General features: G+C 47.7%; 1 protein-coding gene across 1 annotated transcript in view; it reads right to left on the reverse strand.

Moving 5' to 3' along the window:
* The window catches only part of LOC121271783 (cytohesin-2-like), a 64,695-nt gene extending 45,975 nt beyond the window's left edge, over positions 1–18,720 (reverse strand). Inside the window, exon 1 of the mRNA XM_041178054.1 lies at positions 18,525–18,720. Within this exon, the coding sequence (XP_041033988.1) occupies positions 18,525–18,543 (19 nt within the window). The 5' untranslated portion in view covers positions 18,544–18,720. The remainder of the gene's footprint in view (positions 1–18,524) is intronic.
* Between the last annotated feature and the right edge of the window lie 703 nt (positions 18,721–19,423).

Here is a 19,423-nt window from a genome sequence, read left to right on the forward strand (position 1 = left end):
GAACAAAAGAAGCAGACTCAATAATAAACATAGAATAATTGAAAACTGCAAGCACCTCTAGTATAGTAAAACATTGCAAGGTGCATTATAGAAGTGTTATCAACAAAATTCTAAATTTATAAATTAACGGGCAGTTAACCATATTGGTGTGGCCCTGGAGTCACATATAGGCCAGCCCAGATAAGGATGGTAGGATTTCTTCACGAAGGACAATGGTGTAACTGATGGGTTTTTATTATCAGTAATTCATGAGTTGAGCAAGGGAGAAAAATCAGCCTGAGGATCTGTTCTGCTCAGTGATCCCTGTGTCAGGATCAGGTTTGGCTGTGATGCCTCTGGAGTTCAATAGCCCTGCCCGTGCTCATGATCCATGGTCACGCTTGAAGAATGCCTACACGAGGGAGGGATGGGGGATTCTGGCACCTCTGGAACACTGCGGCAGTGTGGGTGAGAGGAAGACAGGCAAAACTGAAGATCAGAAACTGACAGGAAATGCAAAACTCTGTGCCAACTAAACAAGTTGAGATATGAAATGGCCAATAGCACACTCAGCAGTCCAGCGGTGCATAAACTCACCATCAGAGCCAAAGAAATGTAGGGAACAGTTAGTAAGAATCTTTTGATGTAGAGTGTGGGTAGGACACAGAAACAGTGATGGGTGGTAAATGGGTCCCAAGCCAGATGGTGAAATGTGAAACTAGACACAAATCCTTTTTTTGATTATTCATTTATTTGCAGAACACAACATTACATATGTCTGCCTCCTACCTACCAACCCAGTGTCCCAGCAGTCTCTCCTTATAACTGCTCTAAGTACTTAGACAATGCCCTTCACCGGCATATCTCAACAATATGATTAACATATGGATACAGAAAAGCCAAATGGATTTTAAGCGGAAAATGGATAGATACTCAAAAGGAAAAAGAGGTGTAGTGGAAGAGCAGGGGGGACAGGATTATGTTTGATAGCTCTCTCAGAGACCCAGCACAGGTACAAAGGGCTGAATGGCCTCTTCATGCTCAGGGAGGTTCTCTGGGAACATTGTGGCTCACTGAGTTGGTCAGGCTTTTGAAACTACAGAGGGAGGAAACTGCATCATAGGCATATTGACAAAGGTTGCCCGGAGCGGTATATCTGTAAATTTGGGAGATGATGGTGTTGCTAAACTAGTAATGCGGAGGCCCAGGCAAATGCCCTAGGTTTAAATCCCACTATGACTGAAGGCAGCTCACCACCACCTTCTCAATTAGGGATGGGCAAAAGCTAGCGAATCTCGAACACCAAGAACGAATAAAAACAAAAGTCGATTTTCACTGAGAGACATGGTTTCTCTATTTACAGAGTATATCTCAAAAAATAGTAGAGATGACTGAGCAGAGAATCGTCACTGTAGAGTGTCCAGAAAAAATGTCCTCATAGTATTATGTTATGGGACTAGATACCTGTGTCCTTAACTACCTAACCTGCAAAGCCAATGAAATCTCAATGTGGTGGATGTAAAAGAGAGGTGGGGGTGGGGAGTAGTGGGAGGTTGGGGGTGAAATCACTGACATTAGATTTTAATTCAATTTAACTTTCAAAACCTCTGAGGGACCTCCTTCAGGCAACAACAGCTCTGCTAACATTTGCACTGCCCTCATTTATAGGTCTGGCAGAGAGTGTGGTTAGAAGATTCAGCAGTGCGTAGCCTTCAATATCACTGGCCACATCCTGCCCAATGCATAAAGCTTGTCAGTAAGTGACTCATTATAACAAAGGAAAGGTTTTTCAGTCTCAATACAATATCTTCTGAACTGGACTAACCTTTGCCACAGCAGAGATAGCTGGTTGCAAAAGCCCCAGTTGCTTTGAAGTGGTTCAAATGAGTAAATAAGGAAGTAAATAAATAGAGAAACCATGTCTCTCAGTGAAAATCAGCTTTTGATTTTATTCATTCTTGGTGTTCGAGATTCGTTAGTTTTTGCCCATCCCTAATTGAGAAGGTGGTGGTGAGCTGCCTTCTTGGTTGGCTGCAGTCCCTGGGGTATAGGTACACACACAGAGCTGTAGACAAGTCTCAGGAATTTGATCCAATGACAGTGATGGAAAGGCAATATATTTCCGAGTCAGGATGGTGAGTGGCTCGGAGGGGAACTTGCGGATGGTGGTGTTCCCATGCATCTGCTGCCCTTGTCCTTTGAGCTGGTGGAGGCCACAGGCTTGGAAGGTGCTGTTGAAGGAGCCTTGGTGAGTTGCTGCAGTGCATCATGTAGATGGTACATACTGCTGCTACTGTGCGTCAGTGGTGGAGGGAGTGAATGTTTAAGGTGGTGGATGAGGTGCCGATCAAGCGAGCTGCTTTGTCCCAGATAGCATCAAGCTTCTTGAGTTGTTGTTACTCACTGAGGCTGCCATCAACATGGCTTTAGTGCAGGTTTGGATCAAGACACTTTGGTGGATCCTGTTATTTGGCTGCTGAGATCCAGTAGCTTTAGTATTCACTGGGGTGTGGGGTCAGCGCTGGGAACTGCCTTGCTGGTAAAGTTCCCCAGCAAGCTCCCACTGATGAACCTATGAAGTCAAGGCATCAGACAATGTGGCATTAAGCCACAGAGTCAAGGAGATCCTGAGTTTGATTCTCAGGCTATGTTTTGTTAGCTGACCTCAGCTGGGGGAGTGAGCTCAATGTCACAATTGGCCTCTGCTTCCCTGGACCAGGAGAGGGGAAGGTCCAAAACTATTCCTACTCAAATTGCTGGAAAGTGAATCCATGAGAATAGAATGAGAACAGAGTATCATGCCCTACATGTCTGAAAGCAGTTTATACTTGCTGATTAGGCTAAAGCATGAAGGTTGACTTCTTGTACTAGGTAGTAAAGTGAAAGGTTTGCATTTATATAGCACCTTTCACAACCTCAGGACCCTCCAGGTCGCTTTACAGCCAATGAAATTCTTTCGAAGTGTAGTCCCTAGTTGTGAGGGGCTGGATTTGTTCTGAATCTCTCCCATTTAGCATGGTGGCCGTGCCACACAAGATAATGGAAGTGTGAGGACGTGGCTCCACCTCCACAAGGACAGGGTAGTGGTCGCTCTTACCAATACTGTCACAGACAGATCCACCGCTGTGACAGGTAGATTGAGGGCGAGGTCAAGTCGGTTTTCCCCTCTGCTTCTCTCACACCTGTCCAGACCCATGGCCCGATTTTCATCCCCTGATGGAGGTGGGAAGGAGGTCAGGAAACCCAAAATCTTGAAGCAAAAATAAACTTTCTCTCCCATTCCCCACCCCCTGCTATTTTGATGTGGCCTCTTCATGGTCAGGAAGACCTCACATGAGGTCTGAGACACCACTGGGAGCCCTATAGGGACTATGAATTTTCTACTCCCATTCTATTTTCATGCGCTGGTACGTGTTTTGGAAGCTTTACAAATTTTGCCTCATTGGAGAGCTCATGAACATTGGGGTGGTGGGGGGTGGGGGGGGGGGGGGGTGGGGTGGGGGGCATGGTGGTGCCTGCCATGCAGTTGGAACATTCTGACAGTTAATGTTAAATGTTTTTACAACTTCAAATGTCACTATTAGATGCCATAATGTAATGTAGATATGTTTTCATGCAGTGATTGATCAAATGGCTCTGTGTTGAAAAGTTAAGCTGATCATCACATTCGCCAGCATTGTTTAAGTGTTGGAATGCACTGGAGTACTTTTCCCATTTGGAAAAGTGCACTTGCGCATTCAAAACTAAATGAAACACTGATTGGGATCTCTGAAGTGATGTAAGTATCCAGACCCCTTTTAAATTGAAATAAGAATCTTCAGCAGCTTTGACTTAGAGAAGAAAAAGCAGCCATCTACTCCTGGACTGCTTTAATTGACAGGATATCTGGTATAGCTTAGAAAAAAAGACCACCTAGTTTTCAATTTCAGTGGACACCATTATTTACATTTCGCAGGGTTTTTTTGATTGCTGAGGCTATTATGAATGATAGGCTGAGTTTCAACAGCTAAGACTTAGCAGAGTGCTATGTTCACATTTTAATTTAAAATGTTAAGAATTGTTAAAGAACTATCTGTCTTATATATAATAAGTGAATAAATTTTGGTTTTACAACATATTGACTACTTGAGGGGATTGAATTGTTTTTGTGAATGGTTATTTCAGTGTGAAGTTGTGTTTGAACGACAGCTCATTCAGTTGTTAGAAGTTCATTTTTTAATATCAATTTCAAAGACATCCTGACATAGTGGATACTGGGGAGTTGCTCTGACCGATATATGGGGTACAGAGGGGGCATGGGGAGAATGAGGAGGCATGGAAGGGGCATGGAGATATGAGGCAGCATGTCAGGGCCATTCGGGCATGCAGGGGACATGGAGGGTGGGTAGGGGGGTTAGCAGGTGAGATGGGGGGGGGTGGTTCAGGATGCATAAGAACGATGTTGGGAGCTGGGAGAATCAAGGCGGGCCCACCTTCAGACCCACAATCCTCCTGCATCGCATCGCAGCTCACAAAACCCACCCCCATCCACCCTCACGTTTCTCAGAGGTGAAAAAAACATGGCAGACATGGGGTTTGGAGGCCGCCTGGCAATTTGGAAGTCGCAGAAGGGCCCCAATCATGTTCCCCCATCCCTCCACGAAAACCCAGCCCCAAAGTCTCCTCATCTCTGTCCTAAACGATTGATTGCTTATTCTGGCCTAGATCTAGGCACTCCCTCATGCATTATTTAGCTTCCTCTTAAATTCATCAGTGCCACTTGTCTCAATCATGTATTGTGGTGGTGAGTTCCACATTCTCACCACACTCTATATACAGAAGTTTCTCCTGAATTCCCTGTTGAATCATCTTTTATTTATGGCCCCTTGTTGTGGCCTCACTGCAAGTGAAATCATCTCCACTTCTCCTCTGTCAAATCCTTTCATAATCTTAAAGACTGAACCCACCTTGCAAACTTCTTTATTCTAGAGAAAGGTTACCCAGATCCTTCTACTTTCCAAGACAGCAATTCATTCCCGCTGTGTTTTATCGGAGCAGCAAGAATTAGGATCACACACCAAAACCTTATCCCACCAACACCGCACCCCACCACCCCTCACCCACCTGCATTATCCCAAGTAGTAGGCTGGAAAGCCCTCACTGAGGGTTGGGGGTAAAACCGGGTGGGGTGACAGAGGTGCCATGCTTGTCACCTACCTACCTCCGCTAGTGTTTTACCAGCGGCAGGCAGGTGCCAGGCAACCCACCCATCCTTGGGTCACTTGAGGCCCTAAATGGCCACTTAGTGGCCTCTTTCTAGCACCACTGGTATCTTACCAGTGGCAGGAATGCCCACGGGGAGCTGCAGAAGGATTTGGACAGGTTAGGAGAATGGGCAAAGAAGTGGCAGATGGAATACAACGTGAGGAAGTGTGAGGTCGTGCACTTTGGTAGGAGGAATAGAGGCATAGACTATTTTCTAAATGGGGAGAGAATTCAGAAATCTGGAGTGCAAAGGGACTTGGGAGTCCTAGTCCAGGATTCTCTTAAGGTTAACTTGTAGGTTGAGTCGGTAGTTAGGAAGGCAAATGCGATGTTGGCATTTATTTCGAGAGGACTAGAATATAAATGCAGGGATGTGCTGCTGAGGCTTTATAAGGCTCTGGTCAGACCACATTTAGAAAATTGTGAGCAGTTTTGGGCCCCATATCTCAGGAAGGATGTGCTGGTCCTGGAGAGGGTCCAGAGGAGGTTCACAAGAACGATCCCAGGAATGAAAGGCTTAACATATGAGGAACGTTTGAGGATTCTGGGTCTATACTCGATGGAGTTTAGAAGGATGAGGGGGGATCTGATTGAAACTTACAGAATACTGAAAGGCCTGGATAGAGTGGACATGGGGAAGATGTTTCCATTAGTAGGAGAGACTAGGACCCGAGGGCACAGCCTCAGAGTAAAGGGAAGACCTTTTAGAACAGAGATGAGGAGAAACTTCTTTAGCCAGAGAGTGGTGAATCTATGGAATTCATTGACACAGAAGGCTGTGGAGGCCAGGTCATTGAGTGTATTTAAGACCGAGATAGATAGGTTCTTGATTGGTAAGGGGATCAAAGGTTATGGGGAGAAGGCGGGAGAATGGGGTTAAGAAACTTATCAGCCATGATTGAATGGCAGAGCAGACTCGATGGGCCGAATGGCCTAATTTCTGCTCCTATGTCTTATGGTCTTATAGTCTTAGGGCCACCAGGCAAGTCTGCCAAGCATACCCTGGTGGACGGCCTGTGGGCTTGGGGAGGCGTGATCCCTCTCTGTCCAGGCAGGCACCCTGTTCCCAACACCCCCCTCCCCCGCCCCCAGCAGAAAAGGGTGCCCCTGCTTGATGACCCCTCCCCAACCCTCACTCCCGGCCCCTCGAGCTAACAGACCTGAGCCATGCAACAAGGTGTTGTGGATTCCAGAGCTGGTGGTGGTGGGCTCAGCCCCAACTTGCCAGTCGGTGGGCGTGCCCACTGCGTCCACATTAAATTCCAGCTGTGGAATTGTGGAATGGTCGCAGCAGACAGAGGGAGGCCATTCAGCCTGTTGTGTTTGTGCCAGCTCTCTGCGTGAGCCAGTCCGCTTCCCCCAATGCCCCGTGGCCCAATTTTCTTTCTCTTCGGATGCTCATCCACTTCTCTTTTGAAAGCCAGTATTGAATCTGCCTCTCGGCCTCAGGCATGCATTCCATATCCCAGAATTCAGCTGGGAATCCGTAATATACTGACATGCTGGGTGGTAAAGAACAAACGTCACAGTTTATTCCGCCTACCAGTTTGACCTCAAAACCCACAAGTGATGTAGGAGTTCGCATTTATTCAAAAGGGCTTTGGTTTTCTGAACTGCTGGAAAGTATGGGCTGTGTGAGCTCATTCTGTGTCGAAATGAGTCTATGACTCCATACAGAAACAGCTGGCCAGTCAGCATCTGTGGAGACCAGTGTTATGTCATCTTGCTTTGGTCTCTCCAGGCTCCTGACTTTGTGAAATGTAATGTTTTGATAACCCTCATGTAAAGCAACATGGTATCATTTAGCTGCAATGGCTCTCACTTAGCAGGACATGCATTGGTAAACCTTGCCAAGTGCTTTGCTCTCTTCAGTAGTGATGCCTGTTGATAGAGGGAGGCCATTCAGCCCATCATGTATGTGCCACCCCTTTGAAAGAGCAATCCAATTGGTCCCATTCCCCATAGCCCTGCAAAAGCTTCTTTTTCATGCATTCACCCATTCCCCTTTTGAAAGTTACCGTTGCATCTGCTTCCACCGCCACCTGGGAGGAAGTCCTCCCCTGCCCCGCCACCCCCCCACCACCCCCCCCCCCCCGAGAGACCTGCCAGCCCATCCGATTGGGCCAGCAGCTCTGTAGTCTCAGCACTGCCACCTGGAGCCACCACTGGGACTTCAGGCAGCCCCCAGTGCTGGACTGACAAGGCGGGTGACCGCAAGGGGAATGAGTGACACCAAGGGACTGAGTGGGGGTGTTGGGGGCCAGGTGCAAGAGGCCAGAGGGAAGGGTTAAAGAGGAGGGTGCCCTGGTTGGGGGGGGGGGGTGGTGGTGGGGGGGGTGGGAGGGGGGCGGGCGCAAGGGTGCAGTGCCTCCGATGGATCGATGGGGCTCCTGAAGGAGAACACAACACAACAGCCCCCTCTTGCCCAACACCAGCCCGCATAGCTGAGGCATGGCATGGATCTCGCTCCCCCTGGCTGTGGGTAAGATAACATTGGGCTGGGCTGAGGCCTTTAAAGGCCTCAAGAGGCCCAAGAGCGGTCAGGCTGCCCAATGCCTCCCCTGCCCTGTAAAACTTCAGCCAAGTCGGAAGCGGGCGGGTTGACAGTGGGAAGGCCAGCTGCTGGATTTTACATGTCCATGCCTTTAAAGCCACCAGTAGGGGCACATAAAATGCAGGCCACAACAACAGATTATCTGACTGCTATCACATTGCTCTCTGTGGGAGCTGGCTGTGCGGAAATTGGCTGCCACATTTTCTACTCGACAACAGCGACTGCACTTGCAACAGTACTCCATTCATTGGCTGTAAAGCACTTTGAGATATCTGGCGGCTGTGGAAGGTGCTATATAAATGCAAGTCTTCCTTTCATCTTTCTTAACGCTCCCTGCTCCAAGGCGAACAATCTCAGCTTCAGTCTTTCATTTCGGATTCTGCTTTTACCCATTCTGGGCTCGGTTTCCCCATGAACTCCTTACGTTGCACCACAGTCAAACAGAGCTGGTTGCTCTGAGCTAACTTGGTAAATGAGGCCCAGGTTAGTGCTCTGGAGACATGAGCTCAAATCCCACTATAGCAGCTGGTGGAATTTAAATTCAATTAATAAAATCTGGAATTAAAATCTTCATGAAACTGTTGTTGATTGCTGTAAAAAACCTATTTGGTTTATTAATAGCCCTGCTGTCCTACACATGACTGCCTCCAGAGTCACAGCAATATGGTTAATTCTTAACTGCCCTCTGTAAATGCCCTGGCAAGCCACTTAGTCCAAGAGCAATAAGGAATGAGCAACAAGTGCTGGCCAACACCCACATCCGTGAAAGAATTTTAAAAAATGAAGCATGCCGGTTAATGTCGGCCAGCTATTAGATCACTAAGATTTCTTGATGGCTGAGCCTTATCCTGTCCATGCCTGAGTTCCGTCCAGACACTTTCTACAGAGTACCGGGCAGGAGCAGAATTCCTGGCTGATTAGCCCCCTTCCCTACTCTGTCGGGCCTGTGTAGGCCAACATCAACTAACTCAGAGAAGGTTGACTAATGTTCCACTCACTCCTAGTTGCACTGTTAAGAAGGTTTTACGCTAAAAGTGTTTCAGCTACATAATAATTTTGGGCTAAATGTTGCAACACAAAATAGGAGCAGGATTGGACCATACCCAGTGCTCCACTGTTCAATAAGATCATGGCTGACCTTCAACTGCAGCTGCACTTTTGTGCCTTATCCCCTTTTCCCTTGAATGCCAAGTGTCCTTGTTGCTTGTAGCTACTCCTGCCAGGAGATCTTCTGTCACATGGTAAGTCACGCTCGTCTGTCTTGCGCCATCCTCTCACACCCACTATAGCTCGTCTGCGATCGCTCTGTGACATCCATCAACCAACTATACCTGGGAAGACCCCTCTTTCTGCTGCCTGCCACTTTTCCCTCAAGAAGAGATCTCTGTAGCTTTTCAGCTCTGATCAAGTGGGTGAAATACTGACATTTTATTTTCTGGATGTCGCTTTTTAGAGTTTGTTTTGCTCTTGCAATTTCAAGCCCCTCTCTATTTGTCTTACGGTCCATCTATGGAATTTTCAGCATTCGTCTGAGCATCCACATTTCAAAGGCCCTCTATTTCCTTCCAGGAATCTTTATTTATTGCCCAGGTTTATGGGGCAGACAAGAAAGTGGATAAAATGTAGCATCTCATGTGTCTTGTTACATGCTTGATAGAGTAGGTGCGAATGCTGCTGAAGGGCAGACAAGGTCTGTTAAAGCACCATTAAATACCCTGATTTTTAAACTTGAAAAAAATGGGCTTAAGTTGTCAGTGAGATTTTAAAAAAACACCATCCACTGGACTGCTTTGATGGACAGGCCATCTGGTGTAGGTCAGAAAAAAACATGACCACCTGTTACTTAATTTCAATAAAGTTCTTTGTTGACGTTTCCCATGAGTTGTTATTCTGTCATTATGAATGCTTGGCTGAGTTTCCAAAGCTGTAATTAACTCAACTGGGGTTTCTGAGTTCATAATTTGATTGACAATTTAAAAGGCTATTAAAGTATTAGTGTCTTGGATGTGACTACTGAACAGAAGTATGTTTGTCATGAAACTGGCATGGGGGTATGAGAGGTCATGGGGGTTGGGTGGAGGGGTATAGAGGTGGAATGGGGGTATGAAGGGCATGAGTGGAGAGTGAGGGAATATGAGGAATGGAGGTCTAACAGCTTCTAAAACAGCTGGGAAGAAGCCCCAAAGAACTGGGGCAGACTTTCTAACCAGCCCAACACACACCTGCCTCCATGGCCTGACTGAAATCTGTTTCGGGGTCAGTGGGCCCACCTCTATCCTGCCTTGCCAGGGTAAAAATTCAGTGTAACTGGCCCCTTTATACCAAGGCAGACCTGCCAAGTCGGGAAATTTCCCAACTTGAGCTACCTACCTTGGTAGTGAAAATCTGGCCCTGGGCGTGAGTGTGAACGAGTGTGAATGAATGTGTGAGTAAACCTGTCTGCACATGTTTGAGTGTGTCTGTGCGTGTACATGTGTGCATGGGATGTAAGAGAGTTTCTTGGTGCACTATTTAATGACAATGGGAACCAGTGAAATTCTGACTCCTCTTACCCAACCCCAACCTTTGTGCTGTTTGTAATATTTTCTAAAGAGCAACTTTGCAACTTTGCAGCTAACAAGCTGGGCCCCGGCTTGATTCCTGACCTGACTAACGCTATTGGAACAGTTTCACTCTTGTCAGTCGGCACTACTCCAGCTTGGAGCCTCATCTGAAATTCCACCTATAGGTTCGTATACGTCCATTCAGATGCTCGGCTGAGCAACGTCCCTTCTTTGAGGGACCTTACAACCACTTTACACACAAGTTACAACACTTACACGTAAACTGCAGAACAGTGTTCCAAAGACAACTGCTCTCCCTCCAGTGGAAAGCCCCTTTATTGGATGTGACACTCCCATTATCAGTTATATTTAACAGATATGTTAACATGGCTTCCTCTAGTGCACAGGAACAAATATTCTGATGAAGAGAGAGATAATGTTCGATCAACAGAAGCGTGATAAATACCAAACAACTGCTCAGAATAACTCGATAGAGCAGGAGTGTGAGAGCTATCAGTCTGTAGGCGGTTTAGGTGCATTGTGCAACAGAGGAGGTTGAAGCCTGCTCCTATTAATTTGCAGAAAGCTTAAGTTGCTAATATTTGCTCATTTAGGACCAATCACCCTCACCACCCCTCAACCACCCCCCCCCACCCCCCACCCCACCCCCCCCCCCCCACCACCCCGCCAACCCCCACCCCCACCCTCCCAATGCAGCGCAAAGAACAGTACTTTCCAAACCTCCAGGTCCATATGATTCAAAACAGGATCAAAGAGAGTAGGGGATGGGGGAGTGCCATGGGATTGAATTGCTTGGACTTTGTGGGCTGGGGTTTGTGGAACACGTGTAACCCACTGACTACAGTATGAACATTTCAGTAGAGTACTGAGAGTGTGCTGCACTGTCGGAGGTGCTGTCTTTCCGATGAGATATTAAGCCATCTCAAGATGTCTACCCTCTCAAGGTGTGTCTAAACGCATGCACACACACACACACACACACACACACACACACATGCACACGCACGCACACAGGGACAGGATCCCTATGGCCCTATGGGGAGTGGCAGAAGGAACCCAGGCATATTTCTCCCTTTCGTTGATGAGAGTGTGTTCCCTGGGTTGGGTCGTGTGTGTTCCCTGGGTTGGGTCGTGTGTGTTCCCTGGGTTGGGTCGTGTGTGTTCCCTGGGTTGGGTCGTGTGGATTCCCTGTGTTTGTGGCCCTATTTCCAAGAAGGGGAGGGGAATCCTCCTCACTGCCCTGACCAACATTTATCCCTCAATCAACGTCACGAAAAACAGATTGCCCGGTCATTATCATATTGCTGTTTGTGGGAGCTTGCTGTGCGCAAATGGGTTGTCGTGTTTCCAACATTGTAGAAGTACTCCATTGGAGGTGAAGCAATCTGGAACATCCTAAATTCATGAAAGGTGCTGGATAAGTGCAAATTATTTCTTTCGGAGTCTGACATTTTAGGGAAAATTGTTCCTTTCCTCTTCTTCAGTGACATTAACTGCTCTTCACATTTAAAATAAAGGAACTTGTGTTGACAAAGAGCTGAGTTTTCTTTCAGCAGGAAACCACGCTGTTAGGCTTTACAGAAGGCTTTATCTACACTTCAGCGCATTTGTAACCCTGTTCTGGGACGGCGAATGTTAAAGGTGCTACTTAAACGCAAAGTTGTTGTTGTGAGGTCATAAGCTGGGAGCTATGGGAAGGGTGGGGTGGGGTGGCGCTGGAGGCTTTCAAAGTGGCAGAACTGAGCAGTTCAGGTGAAGACGCCCATAGGTGCCCACCCGGAGTCGCTCTGGGATGTCCCACTGCGTCCGCTACCTGCCTCAGTAGCGAAGATCTGGCCCCTGGGTGTGAGTGTGAACGAGCATGTGAGTAAACAATGCCTGCGCATGTTTGAGTGTGTCTCTGTTGAAGGGTCATGAGGACTCGAAACGTCAACGCAATGGGGAAATCCTTACCCCTCTTGCCCAACCCCAATCTTTTTGCTGTTTGTAGTATTTTTCTAAAGAGCAGGTTTGCAACTTTGCTGCAAACACACTGGGCTTGATTCCTGACTCATGCTACTTGGATATTTTTACTCTTGTCAGTTGATGCTACTCCAGCTTGGAGCCCCATCTGCATTTCCATCAAAAATGCCCGGTAGACGTCCATTCAGATGCTCATTTGACAGAGTCGGGGAGAGTGCGACACGCCACAAAGCAACTGACAAACCTGCAAGCCCTGCATTGTGGTGAGGCTCTTGCGATGTCCCAGGAGCCAAGCTCACTGAGAACGCCGGTCGCCATAGCAACAAGGCCTCCCCCCTACTCAGGCCATAACTCACCACCAGCTGAAGTGACTCTTTTCCAGCCCCAAGAAGCTCTGAACTCCTCCGGGTGAGACCACTTGGAACCATTCGGTGTCTCCCCCCAGGGTGATCGTTCCTCATGTGTGAGCCTCATTGGAAGGTTTTTCAAATGGAGGGAATCTCAGTCAATCCAATCACCCACACGGTGTCAACACACACAAACACACGGACATCACCCATTGTTTATCTATACCTTTTATGCCCTTTTAGTATTATTTCACCCCACCCCCACTAGAGCTATCTGTACCTTGCTTGTCCTGCTCTCTACTCTTAATTAGCACATTCTTTTAGATAATATCATCACCTTCAACACCTCTTTGTTCTTTTGTCTGTGACATCTTTTGGTTATCTCCACCTATCACTGGCTGCTTGTCCCAATTGGGTCTCTTGCTGACTATCCTATATTGACGGCCTCTAGTTCTGCTCTTCCCCACAAGAGGAAACCTTCTCTCCATATCCACTCTATCAAAACCTTTCATCATTTTAAAGACCTCGATTAGGTCACTTCTCAGCCTTCTTTATTCAAGAGGAAAGAGACCCAGCCTGTCAATCCTTTCCTGATATGTAAACACACACATTTCTGGGAACATCTTTGCGAATCTCCTCTGCACCCTCCCTGTGCCTCTATATCTTTTTTTATAATATGGCGGCCAGAACAGCACACAATACTCCTAAGCGAGGTCTAACCAACATCGGTACAGGTTTAGCATAACTTCTCTAATTATCAATTCTGTCCCTCTAGAAATGAAGCCTAGCACTTGCTTTGCTTTTTGTATGGGCCTTGTTATCTGTGGGGTAACTTTTAGCAGCTGGTTTGAAAAAGGTAGATGGGATAGTCGGCTGTGACCTCCAGCAAATCTATTTTCATGCACAGCAGTTTAATGTATGGCCATTTCTGGTCACAGAGACCCAGAGGAGAGCGTTTCGGGTCACATGATTGACTCACTACATTGGAGGACTAATCTTAGGGCCTGGACAGCAGGAAATGAGGTTTCTCAGCTTTGCAAGGAGGAGACTGAGAAGAGAGCATTTTGAGCAACAGAAACTAAATGGGGAACGGTAAATTAAACTGTCAGGCCCACTTAAGATGTGACAGCAGGAACTGGGGGTCAGCAGTTAAAAGCAACAACAGGTTATGGGCCCTGACAACATTCCAGCAATAGTACTGAAGATTTGTACTCCAGAACTTGCCACGCCCCTAGCCAAGCTGTCCCAGTACAGCTACAATACTGGCATCTACCCAGCTATGGGAGAAATTGTCCAGATTTGTCCTGTCCACAAGAAGCATGACAAAACCAATCCGGCCAATTAACGCCCCATCAGTCTACTCTCGACCTCTACAAAGTGATGGAAGGTGTTGTCAGCTGTGCTGTGAAGCAGCACTTACTCAGCAATAAGCTGCTCACCGATGCTCAGTTTGTGTTCCGCCAGAGCCATTCAGCTCCTGACCTTATTACAGCCTTGGTCCAAACATGGACAAAAGAGCTGAACACCAGAGGTGAGGTGAGAGTGACTGCCTTTGACATCAAGGCAGCATTTGACTGAGTGTGACATCAAGGAGCCCTAGCAAAACTGGAGTCAATGGGAATCAGGGGGAAAACTTTCCACTGGTTGGAGTCATACCCAGCACAAAGGAAGATGGTTGTGGTTGTTGGAGGTCAATCATCTCAGCTACAGGACATCACTGCAGGAGTTCCTCAGGGTAGTGTCCTCGACCCAACCATCTTCAGCTGCTTCATCAATGACCTTCCTTCCATCATAAGGTCAGAAGTGGGGATGTTTGCTGATGATTGCACAATGTTCAGCACCATTTGCAACTCCTCAGATACTGAAGTAGGAACGTGGATTTTGCTGGCACATGGAGAGTTTGAGACAGATCCAAGGGGAGGCTTGATGCAGACATGGCGGAGAACATAAGAAATAGGAGCAGAAGTAGGCCACTCGGTCCCTCGAGACTGCTCCGTCAAGGGAATAAGGGATACCGGGTGGAAAAGAGAGATTAGAATGAGGAGGTTTGCACAGATCAGAAAACCAACTTGGAGCAATTGGACGAAGTGGCCCATTTGAGCGCTGCCCTTTCTATATAACTCTACGGGCAGAATTTTACATCCGGTGGCAGGCGCACGCCCAACCTGATTGGGCATAAAAGTGCGGGAGATGACGTCGGGCGAGCGTCCCGCCATCATCTCACACTCGCGCGATGTTCCGCTCGGCGGGCGCACGTGGCAGTCGAAAGCGTGCCCGCCGACAATGAAGCGGGCAACTAAGCCCATTAACGGCGCAATCGAATGCGACTTTTCACGGCCCCTCCAACCTTACGGTTGGCGGAGGGGCCAATCGGCCTGGCGGCCTTCACATTATTTCACGAAACCTCCTCCCAATCTCCGCCAGGGAATAAAATTAAACATAAATATCTGAGGGGGTGGGGGGGTGGTGGTGCACGATGTTTTTATGAGCTTTCAGGTGCTGTATGGACATTTTGTGTAGCGTTTTCCTGCCTTTTTTTTATTATTCGCGGGTCCACCTTCAGGGAGCTCTCTCAAAGCGTCCCCCGGTGGTGTCACCGCCCGCACTCTTCCCATCCCCCCGCCCCGACAGCGCTGAGTATTTCGGCACGCATTTCACGCTGGTTCGCCATTAATTAGCCAGCCGGCGTGAAATTGCGGTCGGGGGCTCGTTTCTTGACCACCCCCTGGGCCCACCGATCGCACGCGCCCGACCAGCGAAAGATTCAGGCCCGTGTGGACTTTTGCCTGTGAGGAGATTGACCGAACGAATGGCACTCGGTGTTCCCTGTTTGCTGCTGCTGCGGATTGTAAGCCAACATAAGAAAATCTTCAAAGATCCTGCCAGGTCTCTTGTGCCCCAGTGGTCAAATTTAAGCAGCATTTACAGAATGGGCTATTCCCAGAACCCAGCATTGCACAAACATCAGTCACCCGCCTTATAACTAAGCCGGTTGATACCAAAAGTATCTCTCAGGCCAAAGAGATTGAGGGAAGAATGAAGCCAATTCTGGCGCAAGGATTCAACTTACGCAACAGATGGACATTATAACAGACTTGGTAACAAAGGAACATAGGAGTAAGCCATTCAGCCCTTCGAGCCTGCTCGACCATTCAAGAAGATCATGACTGATTAGGTTGTGGTCTCAGTTCTACTTTCCTATCTGCACCCACCCCCATAGCCCTTGACTCCCTTGCCTAACAAAAATCTGTCTAACTCAGCCTTGAATAAATTCAAAGACTCAGCCTCCACCTTCTGGGGAAAAGAATTCCACACACCAACCTCCCTTGGGGAGAAAAATCTTTCTCCCTATCTCTGTCTTAAAAGGGAAACCTCTTATTTTTAAACCATGTGCCCTAGTTTTAGTCTCCCCCCACAAGAGGAAACCTCCTCACCCAGAAGGGGAAAATAGTTCCAACCCGTACTCTTATTTCCCACCTTTTCTTTTGAGTTTACACATTTTATTTTGCAACTACTGTACATGAAGGCACAGCACCACAACTGACCAATGTACAAGATCTTCTCATGACCAGCGTCTGAAGTGCCTGTAAATTGTTGCCTTAGAAAAAGATGTATAAACAGAAACGTCAGAGTCCATTTGCCATGTAAGATTCAACAAAGCCTGATCAGTACCACATCTTCAGCAGTTGTTCACCTGGACCTCTGCCTTATCTTTCATCTTTTACACTTCAACCTACATGTACACTTCTTCCGCCACTTAGTTCCATTTTAAGGTACACAAGACCAGTTCGGACCAATATTATTATTTCCCAGTTTTTACTGTTTTTTTTTTGTTCTGGGTGGGGTATCTGCCCTATCAAATCCCCTCAGGATCTTATATGCTTCAATAAGATCACCTCTCATTCTTCTAAATCCCGACAGGTAGAGGCCTAACCCTCAAAGCTTCAGGTTTGCTCTGTGCATTCTAGACAGAGGTGTATAGAAACTCGCTTGTCCAGCATTAGCGATCTGGCCCATTTCCCAGCCTCCTCACCACATCCCTCAATCCCTTCACCATCCTGAAAGATCTTTTAAATCCAGGCATCCCACTGCTACACTGACTTTCCCCATGAACTTGTTTCAGTTTCCCTTTAGGTGAAAACTTTGCCCTTAATTCCTCACTTCCTCAATGGAAGAGGATGTGAGCATGGGCTTATTGTTAAGGCTCTCACCTCTGAGTCACACGGTTGTAGGTTCAATCTAGGAGTTGGGCATGTAATCTGGGCAGCTACTCCCAGTGCTGCACTGAGGGGAGGCTGCACTGTCAGAGGTGCCATATGATGTTAAAGCAGGGCCCTGTCTGCTGTCTTTGGTGGATATAAAAGATACTGTGCTAAATGTCAAAGAAGACCACCCTTCACCTACCCTTCCTCCCACACCACCCCTCCATCTGTCCAATAGTTATGTATCTACCAGATCTGCCTGAAACAGGTTAGTTGACCACTTATCTGTTGTTTTTGGGACCATGCTGCACTTAAAATGGCTGCCATGTTTCCAATAGCAATTGCATTTCAACAGATGCTTGTGAAGTACATTTGGATGTTGTGATGAGCTCTGTATCTATGCAAGGTCTGTTTTATTGTTTCTGCTGATATTCTGAATGTTTTTCACCAGACTGAACAACTGGGAATTCTGTGGAGAGTAACTTATCTCTAGGCTCCCCAAAGCCTGTCGACCATCTACAGGACACAAGTCAGGAGAGTGATGGAATACTCTCCACTTGCCTGAATGAGTGCAGCTCCAACAACACTTGCTTGATTGGCACCCAAACCACCACCTTCAAACGTTCACTTCCTCCACCACCGATGCACAGTAGCAGCAGTGTGTACCATCTACAAGATGCGCTGCAGCAACTCACCAAGGCTCCTTCGACAGCACCTTCCAAGCCCATGGCCTCTATCACCTAGAAGGACAAGGGCAGCAGACGCATGGCAACACCATGCACCATCTGCAAGTTCCCCTCCAAGCCACTCACCACCCTGACTTGGAAATATATCACCGTTCCTCCACTGTTACTGGATCAAAATCCTGGAACTCCTTCCCTAACAGCACTGTGGGTGTACCTACACCACAGGGACTGTAGCTGTTCAAGAAGCCAGCTCACCACCACCTTCTCAAGGGCAATTAGGGATGGGCAATAAATGCTGGCCCAGCCAGCGACGCCCACATCCTGTGAATGAATAAAAAAGAACTGCCAGTGTGAGCTCTCTGAAAGACATGCAAAGCTCCTCTCGCTTTGGCCCATAGCTTAGATCCCTGACCCACACATTCAGAGGCGATTTGTAGGATGTCTTCACAATGCCTCCCCACTTGCTGAGCCTCTTCTTAGACCTTCGCGCACACAAACGCCAAAATTGCAAAGCTGAAAGAAAACCTGGAGCAGCCTGGGAGTAACGCAGTTTCTAAATAATTTGCATCTTGAAGCATGGCACACGGATAACCCCCCAGCCCCCACCCCACTTCAATTTTCTCCCCAATCCCCTGGCGCAGAATGGATCCCCGCTACCTGGTACCACACCCAAACAGCCATTCCCTACCAGGCAGTCCTGGACTGCTTTTCAACCGCATGATGCATCGCAGCTGGGAGTCAACCTGTTCCCCACCTGATGTCCCCACAGGCAAGCCTTCCAGCAGGAGGCTACGGGATAATGATCAGGAATGGGAAGCCCTAGCTCGCTGAGGTCAGTTGTAGCTGCTGTTGGAGGGAAGGACAGCCCCGGGCATTGAACTTGGGATCTCTCTGTGCTGCCTGTCTTCAGGGCAGAACACTTAACCAACCCGACCAGCAACAGAAGCAGCAGTCAGCGGCCAAAAGAAAAGTAACGTTTTACTTACCCTCTTGGTTATCCTCCATGGTCGGCTCAACTTCCCTGTAAAATTGCTCAGCCCTCAGTCTTGTGTTAATGCATGGCAATGTGAAGGAGAGATCGACCGAGATAGGTGAGGAGTCGCTGTGCAACACTGTCTGTGACAGAGTGCTCGGAATCTCTGCTCATGTGTTTCAAGGTTTGGCGTGCACTGGCCCTCAGCTCCCGGATCACAGCCACTTCCTCTCAAGCTGTTAAAGCTCTGGCCTCTTTTATTTCAACAATTACCATAAATCTTTGAATTGAGCTGAGTACGGGTGACAGTACCGTCAGCAGTTTAATGAGGAGCTGTGCAAAGAGAACCACGGCTGGGTTAAAGCAGGGCCAGGCTGAATTCAACTCAAAGCGTTGAGGTGGGGGGGGTGCAGAGGAGATTTACCAGAAGGTCCCAGGGATGAGGGTTTTTTTAACTGCAAGGTTAGGTTGGAGAAGCTGGGGTTGTTCTCCTCGGGGCAAAAGAGATTGAGGGGAGATTTGATAGTGATGTACAAGATCATGACAGGTTTAAATAAGGTAGACAAAGAACAGCCATTCCTAGTAACTGATGGTGCAAGGGCTCAGGAAACAGGTTTAGATTTTGGGCAAGAGAGGCAGGGGATGTGAGGAGGTATTTTTTTATGCAGTGAGTGATGATGGCTTGGAGCTCCCTGCCTATAAGGGTAATGGAAGAGGAGATGGTGAGTGAGATCCAAAAGAAATTGGATGGGTGCTTGGGAGAAATAAACTTATAGGAATACAGGATAGAACAGGGAAATGACTGGATTTCTCAATAGAGAGCTGACATCAACTCGATGGGTTGAATGGCCTCCTTCTGTGCCATTATAACACTATGGGCGGGGGGGGGGGGGTATTTTCTGGTTCCACCCA

Source organism: Carcharodon carcharias, chromosome 31 (genome assembly GCF_017639515.1).
Source record: "Carcharodon carcharias isolate sCarCar2 chromosome 31, sCarCar2.pri, whole genome shotgun sequence".
NCBI lineage: Eukaryota > Metazoa > Chordata > Chondrichthyes > Lamniformes > Lamnidae > Carcharodon > Carcharodon carcharias.